At 34.9% G+C, this 18,370-nt stretch overlaps 1 protein-coding gene across 5 annotated transcripts in view; it reads left to right on the top strand.

The window, feature by feature from the left end:
• Window positions 1-18,370, top strand: part of TCERG1 (transcription elongation regulator 1) — a 62,969-nt gene that overhangs the window by 31,168 nt on the left and 13,431 nt on the right. For 3 of the 5 annotated variants that reach the window (XR_004260467.1, XM_032250332.1, XM_032250334.1), the window contains 6 exons: window positions 1,072-1,128; window positions 1,233-1,299; window positions 2,354-2,404; window positions 3,794-3,929; window positions 4,732-4,821; window positions 14,282-14,400. Coding sequence is in view for 4 of the 5 variants with exons in the window: in XM_032250332.1 (XP_032106223.1) it covers window positions 1,072-1,128; window positions 1,233-1,299; window positions 2,354-2,404; window positions 3,794-3,929; window positions 4,732-4,821; window positions 14,282-14,400 (520 nt within the window). In the remaining variant the exon portion in view is untranslated. The remainder of the gene's footprint in view (window positions 1-1,071; window positions 1,129-1,232; window positions 1,300-2,353; window positions 2,405-3,793; window positions 3,930-4,731; window positions 4,822-14,281; window positions 14,401-18,370) is intronic. The other 2 variants (XM_032250335.1, XM_032250333.1) reach the window with 1 other exon arrangement.

Below are 18,370 nucleotides of genomic sequence, written 5' to 3'. Positions count from 1 at the left end.
TTGAGTGAAATAATAGAGATTTAAAATATGGAGAGAATTTGGATAAGATTGTGCATTGGAAAATGTGTGTGTCTTTAATTTATTGTCCTACTCAAGATTTTCAGTTAGATCAAGATATGGTTGGCACAGTTGCTGCTTGCTTAGTGCTTATCAATACTACTAAAATGCTCCTCAGTGGGCCTTTTAGCACCTTTTGCAACTTGTAATATATTTCTTGAAATAATTCAGCATAAATTTTTTAAAAATACAAAATCTCAGTCTTTTGCAGTAGATGGTAAGACCCTTATATTCCTGAGAATAGACACCTAAACCTTACTAAGAGATTATCTTTTAGTCTACCTCATATTCAGAGGACATTCTAATATATTGAGTACAAATATTTATACATAATTTTTGTTGTGTATTTCTTATTGGTAATTTGCTCTTGTATTGACATGATAGTGTTTTTATAGAACTGTGGCCCTCATGTGGTGTAGAAGCAAGATAAATGAATTATTTAATACTTCTAATGAAATAAATCCTAGTGTGTATCATTTATAGTGATTGAGACATTTTCATGCATTGTATATATGTACTGACATTTGCAGTTTATAAGTAATTTCTGAATCAGTGCAACTTTGCCTATCCGGTGCTGAAGGTACTAGGCTCACCTTCAGCAATATTTGTTTTATAGATATGATAATAATACTTGATAGCTATGGTATTGAATGATGTTGAAAAAATATGTGATTTGCTTTTGTTTTTCATGAATTTGTTTTTAAATATGTGATTTATTTCTTTGATAAATATGTTAACATTGCATCGTTAAAAGGTGATGTAAATCCTGAATCAAGACAGCTTTATTTTATATATTTGTAAATTTAAGGTTTGGGCAAGAAACATTTCAAAATGAATTGAAAATTTAATGTAAAGGGAGGATAAATAGAGTATAGAATTATGCTTTGTTTAATGTTTTATAAAGGGGTGAATATTAAGAGGTGAATATTTTATGTAAACAGTAACTTTTAAAAAGAAGAGTTTGTGAAATAGATGCATATGGCTTTGTAACAGTATTTGAAATGTTTTTGCCAGGGCACCCAACTCCAACAATGCTGTCGATCCAAAAGTGGCAATTCTCTATGAGTACAAGTGAGTGAACTAACTATAAATTGCTTTAATACTATTCAAGTGTTCTGGTAGTGATTAGCAGAAGGATTCATGCCTAAATATTGTAATTAAATTTTGTCTTACAGTTAAAGAAGAACAAGAATTAATGGAAGAAATTAATGAAGATGAGCCTGTTAAAGCAAAAAAACGGAAGTAAGTAATACATAGAGTTTGATTCAGGTAGATTATATCTTTTAAAAGTTTATTTGGTAATAATTTGTGATTGGAAGGGACAGGTAATGTGAATATTGTTAGGAGACAGCAGTCATGGTTGCTTGCTTAGGCCTGATATTAAATAGCTTTTTTATTGTTGAAAATGTGCCCCTTCTGTTGCTAGATTTGTAGAAGATTTTGGTATTCATGTATGTATTATGAAGCCAGGTGATAGTTTTGGAATGAATTCTTTTTAGAAATTTATTAGGTCTCAATTTTATAAAAAATTAGTTTCCTCCCTCAGGTAGACCCCAGTAGATACCATTCCAGAGAGCTCATAAAAACAGACACAGCCTTCTCCCTCTTTGTGTAGTTATCTTATGACTTATTGTCATTACTTCTTGCTGAGGAGTGAACCCATAAGCTTAGGAAGTGCTCTGTGAAAAAGAGACTGCTAAGAAGTAGAGGCATTATTAGCTTGGCCAGTGCTCTAGAGTTGGGTAAAATGTAAATGTTATGGGAGGGGGAGGGTGGGGTAGAGGGTATGCATGTGTGGGGAATGGGACCATTATTTAGCAGCAAAAAGGAAAGTTTGAAGACATTAATAGGAACTGGTTAATCGTAGTCCTTATCTGAAAAGGACAGATTGAATGCAGCCAAATTAATGGCAAGGAAATCAGTGAGACAACCCCTATAAAGGGTAATTCTTTTTAAAAAAAATTTTTATTGGCAACAACATAAAAGAAAGATATGAAAGAGAATCACTCATAATCTATCAGCATAACATAGCTATTCTCATTTTTGCAATTGACTTTTTAGTTCTTGACCAAATGTAATTTTTATTAGTTGTGATTAACTGATTTTGTGCTTGTTTTAAAAAAAAAACCAAAAAACCTAGAATAAGACATTTGTTTTCTTAATTATTATAAATGACTGTATTCATTCTGTTTATGTATCATAATTTTGGATGTTCCTACAATGTTAAACTTTTAGGTTGTTTTTAATTGTTTGTTCTTATAGACAACTCTGTAAGGTTTTTAACTGCTTTTATCAGGAGAATGTCAAAGAAGTCCTTTATGTGGATTGCCCGAGCTTCTCTATTTAGGTACAAAGCTAAAAGCCTATTTTTCCTGGCTTAGTTTTTCTTTTATTTCCTTAATTGAGATAGATAGTGATAGTTTGTATTGTGACATTTTCATTTAGTATAGTTTTATAAAGGTTATTTGTTTTCATTAGTTATTATATTTCTTGGATGTCTTTTAACTCTTTAAACAGTTTAAAAATTATTATTATAAGAGGGTATATTGTTTGGCAAATTGCTTTTACCTGTTTGTTTTGTGCATATCTTAGGTCACAGACTATCTCGCTAAGTTCCTGCAGGTCACGGACTATGCCTTCTATTTCTTTTGATTCATTCCCTAAGTTGCTAAGTACCTCTCACTTGCATTTGTGGGTTAGCCTTAGTCCTTTTAAATCTCCAGGGCTACCTACAGTTCCCTGTATAGCATGCTTTTGAATTTCCACATGTTCTCTTTTCCTGATTCCATTAAGTTTGTATAGGGAATAAGAGCCAATTTTAAAAATATACTCAGCAGATCATATTTAAGAAGGAAGATCTGCTGAAATATACACAGATATTATTGAATTACATACTTTTGTGGATTATTTACATGCATGGGCCTTTTTCGTAGTGCATATATTTGGGAGGTGCCATGATTCCATGTTTGCAATCCCGCTTGAGTACCACACAGAAACAGGGTTGCCCTTACACCTGAGGTGCATTTTTGGAGGAACAAGAAGTAGGCTAGTCATTGATGAACAGTTCTAATTCCACCTAACTACTCCTGGGCCCATGTTGCTCTCTGGGACCTGTCCTTCAACTTAAATCTCAACTTATCACCCAGAAAGTGAGTAATAAAATGTCAGGTAGGTAAGGTATATATATATATATCTTACATATTCACTTGGCCAAGATTGCAGATATTTTAGTTTTATATTTAAAATAAATGAGATTTCTAAAACATAATACCACTTAATACCAATTTTTATTAGATTTTACAAAATATTTTATGTACTTATAATGTAAAACATTTTGGAAAATACTGTTCTTTCTGTATTTCAAGAACTAAAAAAATTATGTTCTGTGCTGTTTGATTCTGACACATAGAGGGTTACTTCAGAAACTGTTTTTTTTAAAGTAAGATTGTTGACTTTTTGTGTTATTAACCAGTGTCAGGGAGAGACAGCACATTAAAGGTGTAGCTTTTTTTCTAATAATGAAGCCATTGTAAATCATTAGAAGCCCATTTTAACTTTGTTATTATGAAAGTTGTTTATCCCTTAGAGTTCATTTGAAACCCTCAGTATAATCTGTTTTTGCCAAAAATATGCTGCTCAGTAGTGAGTCTTGAAAATTCCATTGATTTTAAGATTTCTAATAAGATCTGTTAATTGATATTTTGTCAGTTGATGTCTTATATTTTATTTTTTATAGGAGAGATGATAATAAAGACATTGACTCAGAGAAAGAAGCTGCCATGGAAGCTGAAATTAAAGCTGCCCGAGAAAGGGCCATTGTCCCTCTGGAGGCTCGAATGAAGCAGTTCAAGGACATGCTGCTAGAGAGAGGGGTCAGAAAACAATCTTTGGGGGAGATATTTCTGTTTTGTATAAGTAATATAAATATGTCTTGCTAAAAGGTCAAATCTAAGGTTAGTGCTCATGTTATGGGGGGGCTAAGGGGGCTGTATCAAATTACTGTACATTTTTTCCAACAGCCTTTTTCTTGGCTAATCTTATATTTAACTAAGTGCCATTTTACTGTCCTTTTAAGTACAAATAACACTTAACATTTATTGGGTCATTAAATTGTGGTGAGTAATATGACGAGTATTAACATTACAGAATGGCGGACTACTTGGGATAGGTAAGGTATATATGATTATTCTTCCTTTAATATCTTCAGAATGGCTTTTGTTAAAGGAGAACTGATATTTTGTGATATTATTAGCAACTTAATTGAGAAAGGATTTCAATTATTTGGTTATATTCACAGATTCATTTGAATAAGTAAAATTGTTCAATTTTAAATCACAACATTGTTCACAAGATTGGAGCAAGCATGAGAAATCAAAATACAGATCTTCAAGGCTTTTTCTGATGTGCTGATTTTTAAAATGTCACACAGTAGTGGTTATTTTAATGAGTAATTAAGTGTGTTATTTCTATATAATACAGGGACATTCAGAGCCAATTAGTGTGGAAATTTGCTGTTGCTAGCCTCCCACTGCTTGTCATTTATTAGTGATGGAAACTTCAGTATGGTTTTATGTCTCCTTTATAAACAGATATCCTGTAGATTTCAAGCAAAATTATGACCTTTAAATTTTTCTAGCAAACTTAATTATGAGGCAATACATTTTTATTTTAAAGGTGTCTGCTTTTTCAACATGGGAGAAGGAGTTGCACAAGATAGTTTTTGATCCTCGGTACTTACTTCTCAATCCTAAAGAGAGAAAACAGGTAAAAGGAAAATGGCATTATCTAAGAATGTATATCACTTGCCAACATAATTTTAAATTATAAGGAATAAAGTACCATTCCTTTTTTTTTTTTTTTCTCCAATATAGCATTTCAAAAACATAGTCTTGCATATTATGTGTCTACATGTGGACATTTCTATCTCAGAATTCTTGGATATTTTTGCTCTTATGAGCATGGCTTTTGTGTTGTAAACATTTTGTCCTTATGCCTCATAAACCTAGGTTCTGTGTAGTATGATTTTAAAATTCACTTCAAATGCATTTATTAATTTGCTTTTTTTTTGGCAAATAGTACAAATTTAGAGTAGAAAAATGCAAAATACAGATGAGTAAAGAGGAAAAAAACCCCACTGTAATCCTATCCAATAGGTATGACTACCATTGAACACCCTGGTTTATTATTGAATACCAAACAGCCTTCTTGATCATTATGTCAGTATGTACATATACATGTATATGTGTGTCCTATGGACAGTACTTGAACATACGTTTATGTCTAATACACAACTACACAGACAAAGTTCACATCTAAGTAGCACCTGTTAAAATATCTGTTTTCATCATAATCTCAGAAACAGTGGATACATCAGGGTCCCTGTTGAATTAGTGTTGCCTTGTTACTAAGTTGCCATTTATTCTCATGATGATTCAGTAACACCTATCATTTCATGAGTGCTTCTTCTAAAGCATTGCACACTTCCAACTTACATAATTTCTGAATTACCTGAACTGTCCTGACACTGATCTCCGTAAAATGGTGAGTATGTGGAACCACTTGCTATAGGGCTGTTAAGCTGTAAGATTTCTTTTGATAACAGTAGTGCCCATCTTTGATATTTTTAATGTAACAATTGGAATAATTCTTCAAACTGTGTGTGTCATTATGCATGTAGGTCTGATCATGGACTTGAATGAAGGGAGAAAATTTACAATGTGCCAGATACATATTTTAGTACTTGGAATAGAAAGACATAACTTTCTCAATGTATTTGAATCTGCAGTTTAAGCTTTGTACTTTTTTAAAAAAAAACAAACTCTGAGTTTTTAATTCTCATTTCAGTTTATGGCCCTACCAAAATTTATAAACCAGCCTTGATTCTTTACTTTCCCCGCTACCTGTTTATCAGCAAATCTACAATCTACCTTCAAAAATATTTTCAAAATCTCACCTTTTATTCATCATTCCCCCCATTAACACCCTAATCCAAGCCACCGTGAACAACCCTTATCATCTGGTGTAGCCTCTGGTTTATGTCCTTCATTCCATGTGTTCTTGTTTCTCTTTAGTCAAGTTCTTTTTCCACACAGCAGCCAGACTAATTTTAAAGTTTAAATGATATTAAATTAAGTCACTGTTCCCTTGCGTAAAACAATCTAGTGCTTTCCATTTCATTGAGGATAAAATTGAAGCTCTTTTCACGCTCTCTTCTGCATATACTTATCCCCATATACCTCTTGAAGGTCTTTTTTAATGTTTGTTGATTATAGCCACACTGTCCTGATGTTACTTGAACATGCCAATCACATTTTGGTATTTGCTATTCCTTCTGTCTGGAATGTTTTTCCTCCAGGTAACAGCACAGCCAGCTTCATCATTTCATTAAGGTACTTGTCCAAGTGCCTTCTAATGAATACAAGTATTATCTCTGTGCCTTTTCTAATTTCTTCATAGTGGTCATGGCTCTAATTATATAAAATCATGTTTTTATTATCTGTCTCCTCCTCCTGCAAAATATAAATTGTATAAGGATAGAAACTATGTCTTCCTTGCTTTATTTGTGGTGCCTAGAACAATGTCTGTCTGATCTAAATATCTCTGAAGACGTTAAAATTTTTATGACATATTCCTCATGGTACTGTTACAGTGAAATTATAAATAACATTGAGAACTATAGTTCTTTCCCCAATTTTTGAAGCATTCTATAAGCTGATGGTGGTATCTCCTTAATAGAATTTCACTTGAAAAGAGAAAATATTATTCTAGTGTTTTCAATAAAACCTTGAGTTAAAAGTTCTCATGCCATTTATTTATTTATTTTAATTTTTTTTATTTATTTAGAGATGGAGTCTTGCTCTTTTGCCCAGGCTGGAGTGCAGTGGCGCCATCTTATCTTACTGCAACCTCCGCCTCTTGGGTTCAAGTGATCCTCCCACTTCAGCCTCCCAAGTAGCTGGGATTACAAGCGTGCACCACCATTCCTGGCTAATTTTCGTCTCTTTAGTAGAGACAGAGTTTCACCGTATTGGTCAGGCTGGTCTTGAACTGCCGACCTCAACTATTTTGCCCAACTTGGCCTCCCACAGTGTCTGGATTACAGGCGTGAGGCACCATGCCTCGCCTCTCATGCCTTTTATATGGAATTCTTCTTTTAGCAATCAGGATGTAAGAACTAAGACGAAGTAGTAGTTAACATTTGGCATTTAAATTTAAAAATAAACACTTTTTTTTTTTGAATACTTGGTTTTATTATTTGCATAGGAGTATAAAATAAAGGAACAACCAGAAAGTTGCTAGGTTGCACATTACACATTTACACTTTGTAATTTCATACTGCAAAGAGATTGACTTAGAAAACACTAATAACTTCATTGGAAATTCCTCATAATATAAAATTATATTTGAGTTGTCCTTTTCTAGTTATTTGTAGATTTATGTACATTCTGTATCATTATAAAAGATGTATTTTATGGCCACGTGTGGTGGCTCACTCCTGTAATCCCAACACTTTGGGAGGCCAGGGTGGGCAGATCGGTCAAGAGTTCGAGATCAGCCTGGCCAATATGGTGAAACCCCATCTCTACTAAAAATACAAAAATTAGCTGGGAGTGATGGCGGGAGGTGAGGCAGGAGAGTCACTTGAACCCAGCAGGCAGAGGTTACAGTGAGCTGAGATCATGCCACTGCACACCAGCCTGGGCGACCCCCCCCCAAAAAAAAAGATGTATTTTATATCATTGTAACCATACATTTTAACTTAGAATTTTCCTTTGATAAAAGGCCACTTAAGGGGTCTGGCATGTTTTTGTTTTATTTGTTACGACGTTTTAATTGAATAACATTTGTTTTACAAAAACTAGACCATTTACATATAGGATACTAGTAGGTTCTGACAAAGATTGTAGATATGCTAATGACACTTTAAAATAAGTTCTCTCTTATTTCAAAATAAACATTTTAAAAGCTTTTCCTATAAGAACTGGAAGAAGACAGGAATACCCACTCTCACTGCTCTTACTCATCATAATACTGGAAGTAATCTTAGCCAGAGCAATTAGGCAAGAGAAAGAATTACAGGATATCCAAATTGGAAAGTAAGAAGTCAATTTGTTTCTGTTTACAGATGAGATGATCTTAATATATAGAAAAACCTAATGACGCTACCAAAAATCTCTTAGAACTGATAAACAAATTCAGGCTGGGCATGGTGGCTCATGCCTGTAATTCCAGCACTTTATGAAGCCAAGGCAGGCGGATCACACGAGGCCAGGAGTTTGAGACCAGCCTGGCCAAAGTGGCAAAACCTCATCTCTAGTAAAAATATAAAAATTAGCTAGGTGTGGTGGCTCATGCCATTCATCCCAGCTACTTAGGTACTGAGGCACAACAATCGCTTGAATCCAGGAAATGGAGGTTACAATTAACCGAGATTGTACCATTGCACTCCACCCTGGGTGACAACAAGACTATCTTAAAAAAACAAAACAAAAACCTGACAAACTGATTCAATAAAATTGTAGGATATTAAATATCCAAAACAGTGTTTCTGTACCCAAACAATGAACTACCTGAAAAATCAAGAAAGCAGTTCCATTTACAATAGCAAATAAATAAGTAAATCTCTAAGAATAAATTTAACTGAATAGGTGAAAGACCCCCATAAGGAAAACTATAAGACACTGATGAAAGAAACTGAATGGGATACAAAGGGAAAAATATCCTATGCTCATGGATCAGAATAGTTAATATTGTTAAGTGGCAGTCCTCCCCAAAGCAATCTACAGATTCAGTACCATCTCTATCAAAATATCAGTGACATTCTAAACAGAAATGGAAGAAAAAAATCTGGCTAGGCGAGATGGCTCACGCCTGTAATCCCACCACTTTAGAAAACCAAGGTAGGAAGATCACTTGAGGCCAGGCGTTTGAGACTGTCATAGTGAGATCTCGCTACAAAAGAATACAAGAACTAGCCGGGGTGTGGTCATGTACCTGTAGCCCAAGCTACTTGGGAGACTAAGGTGTGAGGATCACTTGATCCAGAAGTTTGAGATTACAGTGAGCTATGACTGTACCGCTGCACTCCAGCCTGGGCAACAGAATGAGACCTCGTTTCAAAAAACTAAAATTTGTGTGACACCAAAAAAGATCTGGAATAGCCAAAGCAATCCTAAGCAAAAAGAACAAAGCTGGAGGTATCGTAGTACCAGACTTCAGAATATACTAGAAAGCTATATTAACTAAAACAGTATGGTACTGGCATAAACACAGACACATAGACCAAAGGAACAGAATAGGGAACTCAGAAATCAATCCATATATCTGTAGCCAAGTTATTTTGAGAAAGGTGCCAAGAACACTCACTGTGGAAAGAACAGTCTCTTCAATAAGTGATGCTGGGAAAACTGGAAATTATGTTCAGAAGAAATGAAACCAGAACACCACCTTTTGCCCTATCTGAAAGTCAACTCAAAATAGGTTAAAGACCTAAATGTATGATCTGAAATGATAAAACTACTAGAAAAAAGCTATAGGGGAAATCCTTCTGGACATTGGTTGGGAAAAGATTTTATGAATAAGACATCAAAAGCACAAGCAAAAATAAATAAATGGGGTTATATCAAATTAAAACAATTCTGCATAGCAAGGGAAACAATCAACAGTGAAGACATTCTATAGAATGTGAGAAAATATTTGCTAACTACTTATCTGACAAGGAATTAGTGTCCAAAATGTGCAAGTAACTCAGTTGTCTCAACAGAAAAAAAAGTCTAACAAATGGGCAAATGATCTGAACAGACATTTCTCAAAAGAAAACGTACAAATAGCCAATAAATATAATGAAAAAATGGTCAACACCACTAATCAGGTAAATGCAAATCAAAACAGCAGTGAGGTAGCTCATTCCAGTTAGGGTGGCTTATATAAAAAAGACAAAAATAATAAATGCTGGCAAGGATGCTCAGAAAAGGGAACTCTTTATACATTGTTGGTTAGAATTTAGTATATACACTGCAGAGAACAGTATGGAGGTTCCTTGAAAAACTACAAACAGAACTACTGTATGATCCAGCAGTCCCCCTACAAGGTGTGTATTGAAAGGAAAAGAAATCATATTGAAGAGATATTGCACCCTCGTGTTTGTTGTAGCACTATTCACAGTAGCCAAGGTACAGAATCAACCTAGGTATCTAACAACAGGTGACTGGATAAAGAAAATGTGGTTTCAGCTATGAAAAAGAATGAGATCCTGTCATTTGCAGCACTGGAAGTCATGTTAAGTGAAATCAGCAAAGAACAGAAAGATAAACATCCTATGTTCTCATATGTGGAAGCAAAAGAAAGTTGATGTCATAGGAGTAGCCAGTAGAACAAAGGCTACTGGAGGCTGAGAAGGGTAAGGAGAAGGCGGGAGGATAGGAAGAGATTTGTGAAAGGATACATAATTACAACTAGATAAGAGGAATAAGTCCTGGAGTTCTGTAGCACTGTAGGATGACTATGGTTAACAATAATAAGTAGTTTTGAATAGCCAGAAGGAGGATATTGAACACTTAACACAAATGATAAATGTTTGACATAGATATGCTAATTACCTTGATCTCACTCTACATGATGTGTATTGAAACACATTTCAGTTGCACATGTATCAAAACACGAGATTGTGTTTTGTGTACAGTTATTTGTCAATTAAAAATAAAAATAAAGCCCTGCACTTGAACCCTAAGAGAAAAAAACACCAAAATAAACTTTTTAGTATCTCATTTGTTATTCAGTGCTTTTTAATATTGACCATGCTACAGTATGGTAATACGTAACCAACATGATTACTCAGAGTTGTCAGTCCATCTAGGCCACTGTTACCGAATGGTTTGTCATTGAATCAGTGTCAAATTAAAAATATGAGAATCAAATAATGGAGACTCATTTTTAGTAAACATATTTTGAAACAGAAAAGATAAAATCATAAGTGAAATTGCACAAAATGAATATGTTATGCTCCAAAAAATGGAACATTGCAAGCACTGCAGAACTGCCTTGAGGCTTAAAGGATATAGCTCTATAGCCTATATTTTTGCTCATGCCTATAAAAGTACACTTAACAGAATTATTTTTAAAATTTACTCATTTTCGTTGTATTATGCAATGTTTTTCGTGAGCTGAAGTTACGAGAATATAACCACTTAACAAAGGGAAACATAAAGCCGAGTGTATTGGGAAGCATGACACAAATAATTAGGAGCAACTTGGAAGCATAACACAACCTCTAATTTTCTGTGAGATGTTTATCTTAGAGAGTGATTCCTAACCTTGGTCTGGAGTAGCCCAGCAGAGGGAATATGAAGTTCTTTCTAGATTCTCAAAGGAAAGTTAATATAAATTCCCTTGAATTTTATGTATCATTTAATACTTTTTAAGTAAGAATGTATATACTGAGAAAGGAGTTGGAAACAACTTTATCCCTCACTTCAGCATACAAGTACTTTCAAATGTTTTCTGCAATGCTATACTAGAGGAAATTGAAGGTGACTTATATGTTTAGCAGGGGACTGGTCAGGTAATCATAGATACAGTAGTCCCTCCTTACCTGTGGGGATAGTTCCAAGATCCCCAGTGGATAAAGATTGGTAGATATGTGTGGACTGACTTGGGAAGATGTCTGAGGTATTTTGGAACATTTTATTGTTACTTGTTATAAAGATGTTCATAGACCTGTTCCCTATGCAGTAAGTCTTTTCCTTTTGGTAGCTTCTTGAGAGAATGTGCAAGGAAAATTTATTTGAGGCCTAACATACTTGGAAAAACCTTTATTGTACCCGTATTTGGAATTGTTTTTTAACTAAAGGCATTGCTCTGTTTCTAGTGTTCGTTGATTTTGAAGCCATTCCTGTTCATTTATACTTGAAACTGTTTTTCTTCCTCTATAAGCATGTAGATCTCTTAGTCCCTAGTATTCTGAAATGCCATGGTATGTTTTTTAGAGGAAGGGTCTGTTGTGCTGGGTACTCGGCTGACCTTTTCAATATGGAAACTGAGGTCTTTTAGTTATAAGAAATTCTCTTGTGTTACTTTTAAAAATTTGCTGTCAGCTGTTCTCTGTTTTTTTTCATTCTGGGACCGAATTTGAATTTGTCTTCATGAATTGCTCCTCCAAGTTTCTTCAATTACCTTTGTCTTCTTCTTTTTCGTTTTTAACTTTTTGGATAATTTCCTTGCCTTTAGCAGCCAACTATTTAGATTTTTAAAATTTATTGTGTCTTTTAATTTCTAAGAGTTCTTCTATGTTTTTTGAGGTTTTTCTTGCTTCATGGGTGCATTATGTTAGCTCTGCGAGGTTGTTTTTAGGAACGTGTTTTTTTTTTTTTAATTTTTGTTTTTCTGTATAGTTTCTGATTCCGCTAAGTTTGTTCTCTTTACGACTCTATTTTTCATGTGAAACACTTAAATACTTAAGTGAAACACTAAAATGCTGTGTGGGTGCTCTTTTTTTTTTTTTTTTTTTTAATGGAGTTTCGCCATGTTGCCCAGGCTGGTCTTGAACTCCTGAGCTCAAATGATCCTCCCGCCTTGCCCTCCCAAAGTGCTGGGATTACTGGTGTGAGCCACTGCCCGGCCTGTTTGAGTATTCTTAGCATCTTGGTGGGCCCTCATGCTTTGGGGCTATATCTCAGGGTGGTGGTTCTCAACCAGGAGCACTTTTGTCCCAGGAGACGTTTTTGTCATAATTGAAGTGAGTGCTGCAGACATCTAGTGGGTAAAGGCCAGGGATGCTGGTATACACCTTGTTCAAAGCATCATTGTGCCAAGGTTGAGAAACATGTGGTAGGGTGAGTTAGGCTGGTTTGTTGAGAACCCCTGGAGCCATTGTTTTAGGCGGGTCAGATTCCTAATAAAGATTTCTAATCTGGGCCGGAGGGCACAGATCTCTCTGCTTCAGTTCTGAGAGACTGTGTCTTAGTATTTGGTATGTGTTTGGTTAATCTCCACGTTTTTGGTTTGCCTTATTCCCAGTTCAGTTTTCCCCAATTTAAAGACACACTCTTTTACTTTCTAGAGGGGGAGGGGATCAGCAAATTTCTAAGAGTCAGATAATTAGTATTTTAGCTCTGTGGGCCATATGGTCTCTATTGTATCTTTCTAACTGCTGTTTAAGTGTCAAGTACCCATAGACATATGTAAGGATATATAAGCATGGCTGTTCAGTTAAAGCTTTATTTATGGATACTGTCATTTGAATTTTGTTTAGTTTTCATGTGTCATGAAATTTTGTTTTTCCCCTCAATCCTTTAAAAAATGTAAAAATATTCTTGAGCTGTATAAAAACAACCTGTAGGCCATAGCTTGTCAATTTTTTGCTTTAGAGAATAGTCACTGGCCTTTTACCTTCTGGAGTGGCAGCGCCCAGAAACATTAAGTTGGTGAGGAGATCTAGCAATTTAACAACTTATTAAATAGCCTTTCATCAAGTACTTCGGGTACTCCTTATTTTAGCTATGCCCCATCCTCATCCCCATAGGCATCTGGTGCTGTCTTTTCTTGCATTGTTTGAGGAGATTCTGGTTTCAGAAAAAACTTGAGTTGCCTCTTTGTTGTTCTTGACTGCTAGGTTGTGTCACATCCTTTTCCACTTGTCCTATCAGCTTTGCAAGTTACCGGTTCTTTTTTTCTCAATTCCTTTTTATTTTTGGTTTATGACTTAAAAAAGTTTTTCTGTCATTTTATAGGGTGTGAAGTAGGCGGGAAATATTTTCAGTTTATTATCTTGACTATTAAGTGGGGGAAATATAGAATAGCTATAAAGCATGATTACATTTTAGTGAATATACTTACGTCTTAAGCATGGAAATAAAATTATACAGATTCCATACTATTGACATTTCTTTCTAAAGGCGATTTAGGAAGACTGTGATTTCTCTTATACATTTCTGAATTGCTTGAAATGTTTATAATAATCACCTATTTAATTTATAATTAGGGAAGAGAATTAAAGAGGCTTTTTACTGTTTTCTTTTGTTCTTGGCAAAACCTAAGTAGAGAGCTGTATGCTTGTGTAATATTTCAGTGAAGCTTTAAAGTGAATCTTGGTATAATCTGTGTATAATTACCTACAGTTAATATATTTTTCCTGGTATAGTTTGGACAAAGACATTGTCCAATAATTTGGTAGTTAAATTACCTATATGAAAGATTGACGTGTCAAATTTGTTGGTTTTTATAATAGGTATTTGATCAGTATGTAAAGACCAGGGCAGAAGAAGAACGCAGGGAAAAGAAAAACAAAATAATGCAAGCCAAGGAAGATTTCAAAAAAATGATGGAAGAAGCAAAATTTAATCCAAGGTATGTGGTTCATTTCTCTTAAATGTCAAAGTGTATTTATTTTCTCCTAAGGTCAGTTTTTAAAAATTAAAAAAAAATATATATATATTTTGGCCCTTTGGTCATTAAAAGCTCCTTATTGGTTTTTGCCAAAATTTCTGATCTTTATTTTTACCATGTTTCCTTTAGAGGAATCCTGAGTACTCTGAGAAGAATACCTTCAAGTGCTTCCCTGTGGGAATAAGTTCTTTAGAAACCAGTAAATGATAGAAAATCCATGCCCCATCTTTGTAAAGTTTTATGCATAATAAATTGCAGAGGAGAAACATTACTTTGATTAAATTGAAGTGGTGAAGGACCTTTTGCCACTTCAGTTTCAGAATTTTCCAAGTGTCTAGTTAATGGTTGTGTCTGACATTTTCAATTGATTGATAATATATATTAAATACATGTAATGGGCTGAAGAAAATGAGACATTTTAAATTAATTTGCTTTATACTAACAGTAATAGCAGTTATTGAGAATTTTATGTGCTAATTTACATTTAAAACATGCATGTATGCATTTATTCATATATATAGACATGACTGAAAGGATATAGTTTTACATATATGCATACAGATATTCAGTCTTCAGAACAGGTTGTATGATTTAACTTACCTGATATGTATTTTACATGAAATAAGCAAATTAGGTAGCTTACCTAAGTGAAGCTAGGATTTCAACTAGATTTCAGTGTTGCACAGAATTGTATAGGCAGGGGTAATTACTCTTATTTATGATTTAGATGTAAGAGTAGTGGTATTAGGTTACTGTGAATATGTAAGTATTCTAAAACTGTCGGGTAGAATCATGGAGTGTGTGGGTTAAATGACACTTATTATAAAGGTTTACCTCATTTAAATAGTTTTGTCTGTGGAGGTAGGAAAGAGTGATGTTTAAGAAGATGTGTTTAGTATTATAGTTTTATATTTGAAATATGATATTAATATTAAGTTTTAGAAAATAAAGCCAATTGAGTATTTGTGATATAAGAATATAGTACTCTCTCTTGGCGGTAATAGAGGTTCAGACTTTGGGGTAATAGAGGTTCAGACTTTCCAGGGAGTCCTGAGCTTTTTCCGAGTCAAAAGAGTGAGATTATGGGTCAAAATAGTTGAGTCTGCATTATAAAAGACATTTTGGGGGGCAGTTGAGGAGGACACTTGTTAAGAATGGGGCATTAGATGTTGTTAGAGAATTAGTAATTTTCTTGAGTATTGTGGTTATGGAGGAAAAGGCTTTACTCTCAGGAGTTGCATGTCAAAATAGTTCTGTTTTTTTAAATTATTTATCTTGCATTGGAATGAAATAGTTCTAAGTGAAGTCTTAAGAAGTCTGCAGTTTATTTCTGAATCATTCAGCAGAATATATTTATTAAAACTCCATATGAGTCTGTAAATAATTGAAACTTCAAAGAGGTTTCCCCTTTGGAGAGTACAAAAGGGAAGCTATGAGTGATACATTTAACCTTCAGTTGACGTTTTAAGTTCTAAATTCTGAGATTAACTGGGCGATTTTTTGTTTATTATTAAAGCTATAACAATCTTTAACACAAAAGAGAATGTGTTTTATTTTTGCATTTCAATAGGTAAATAGTTTTAAAATGGTAGAATAAGCTTTATTTTTTCCTTCTAAAAGCATGCTAAGTATAGGATTATTAATTATAAGAGTAAATTCCTGGCTGGGTGCTGTGGCTTACGCCTGTAATTGTAGCAATTTGGGAAACTGAGGTGGGCATATCATGAGGTCAGGAATTTGAGACCAGCCTGGCCAGTATGCTGAAACCCTGTCTCTACTAAAAATAAAAAATTTAGCTTGATGTGGTGGCATGCGCTTGTAGTCCCAGCTACTTGGGAGGCTGAGGCAGAAGAATCACTTGAACCCAGGAGGCAGAGATTGCAGTGAGCCGAGATTGTGCCATTGTACTCCAGCCTCAGGCAACAGAGGGAGACTCCATCTCAAAAAAAAAAAAAAAAGTAAATTCTTACTATATAAGGTGAAAGCTTCAAATATTTAAAATATATACCAAATATGTGAAAGCTTTATAATGTCTTATTTATGGAGAAACTTCTTTTTTAAAACCTATGCTCATTAGCCCTCATAGGACTTATCCTTTTATTTAATCTGTTTGGAGTTTGCTGAGCTTTTTGAATTTATAAATTGATGTTTTCCATCAAATTTGGGAAGTTTTTTGCTAGTATTTTTTTCTGCCCTCATTCATTCTTTTCTCTTTTGTGATTCTTATCACACATATATTAGTGTTTGATATTATCTCACATGTCCTTGAGACTGTTTCCCCTACCTCAGTCTTTTTTCTGTCTCCTGTTTGGATTAGATAACTGTTAGTGATCTAACTTCACATAATTGACTCTTTATTCCATTGTCAGTGCTCCTGTTAAGCCTATCCAGTTAATTTTTCCTTTTTAAAACTTGGTTCTAAAAAGAAGAACCTAGTTGTAGGTTCTTTTTAATACTTTATATCTCTGCCAAAGCTCCTTGTTTGTTCATTCATTAGACCATGCTTTCAATTCTTCAAGCCTATTTTGTTTGAGTCTTTCAGTGTAATAATAACAATTTTGTTTATTTACTTATTTTTTTAGGAGACAGAGTCTTGCTCTGTCGTCTAGGCTGGAGTGCAGTGACTTAACCACAGCTCACTGTGGCCTCGTACTCCTGGGCTTTAGGAATCTTCCTGAGTAGCTGAGGCTACATGCGTGTGCCACCATGCCCAACCAATTTTTAAATTTTTTATAGGGACAGAGTCTCACTATGGTTGTTTTGTTTTGTTTTGAGACAGAGTCTCACTCTGTCACCCAGGTTGGAGTGCAAGTGGCACTCTGCTCACTGCAACCTTTGCCTTTGGGTTTTTCTTCTGCTTCACCCTCGTGAGTAGCTGGCATTACAGGTGTCCACCGCCATTTCCAGCTAATTTTTTTGTGTTTTTAGTAGAGACAGGGTTTCACCATGTTGGCCAGGTTGGTCTCGGAACTCGTGACCTCAAGTGATCCACCTGCTTTGGCCTCCCAAAGTAGATTACAGCCATGAACTACCATACCCAACCACACTGTATTTTTGTTTTGTTTTGTTTTTTGATACAGAGTCTTGCTCTGTTGTCCAGGCTGGAGTGCAGTGGCATGATCTCGGCTCACTGCAGCCTCTGCCTCCCAGGCCCGAAAGATTCTTTTGCCTTAGCTTCTCAAGTAGCTGGGATTGCAGGCTCTCTTACAGTGAGCCACCCTGCCTGGCTGGAGTCTCACTGTGTTGCATAGGCTCTTCTCAAACTCCTGGCTTCAAACGATCCTCCTACCTGGCTTCCCTAAAGTGCTGGGATTGCAAGCATGAGCCACTGCACCTGGCCAGTAATAGTGGTTTTAAAGTTATTGTCTACTTAGAACATCTGGACATCTTGGGTTCAGTTTCTGTTGACTTCAAAAAAAATTTTCTGTGGATCACGTTTCTTTGTATATTTACTGATTTTTGATTGAATATTGGACTTTGTGGCTAATATATAGAGACTCTGGATTCTGTTATCTTCCATTGAAAAGTGTATATGTTTGTTTTAGTAGGCATTTTATTTACTGGTTGCCATCTTAATTTTAGGCTTGACTATGTTTTGTTAATGTGAATCTCTGAAAATATCCTATGTTTCTTTTAGTCTTCCATTTCTGTTTTCCTTGTGGATCTTTTGTGGACTTTGTTAGCCTAATCCTATTCTCCCTTTAATACTACTGACTCTCTGTTATCTCTTTGCTCTTAATCCTGTAGTAGCTTGATATAGAGAGTGATCGTCCCCTGCTGTTATACAGCTTGGCCTTGGCTGTGTACTCATGGGTAATCCCTAAGTGGGATTTTTCTTGGGTACCCTCTCTTTAAAAGTTCCTCTTCACCCAAGCTCTAATCTTTGCTTCTTCCAGCTCAAGATTTTAATACTCTATTTGGACTTGAGCTC

This window comes from Sapajus apella, unplaced genomic scaffold (genome assembly GCF_009761245.1).
Source record: "Sapajus apella isolate SASKATOON/1434 unplaced genomic scaffold, GSC_monkey_1.0 scaffold71, whole genome shotgun sequence".
In the NCBI taxonomy this organism is placed as follows: domain Eukaryota; kingdom Metazoa; phylum Chordata; class Mammalia; order Primates; family Cebidae; genus Sapajus; species Sapajus apella.
This window is presented reverse-complemented; position numbering and strand designations above follow the sequence as displayed.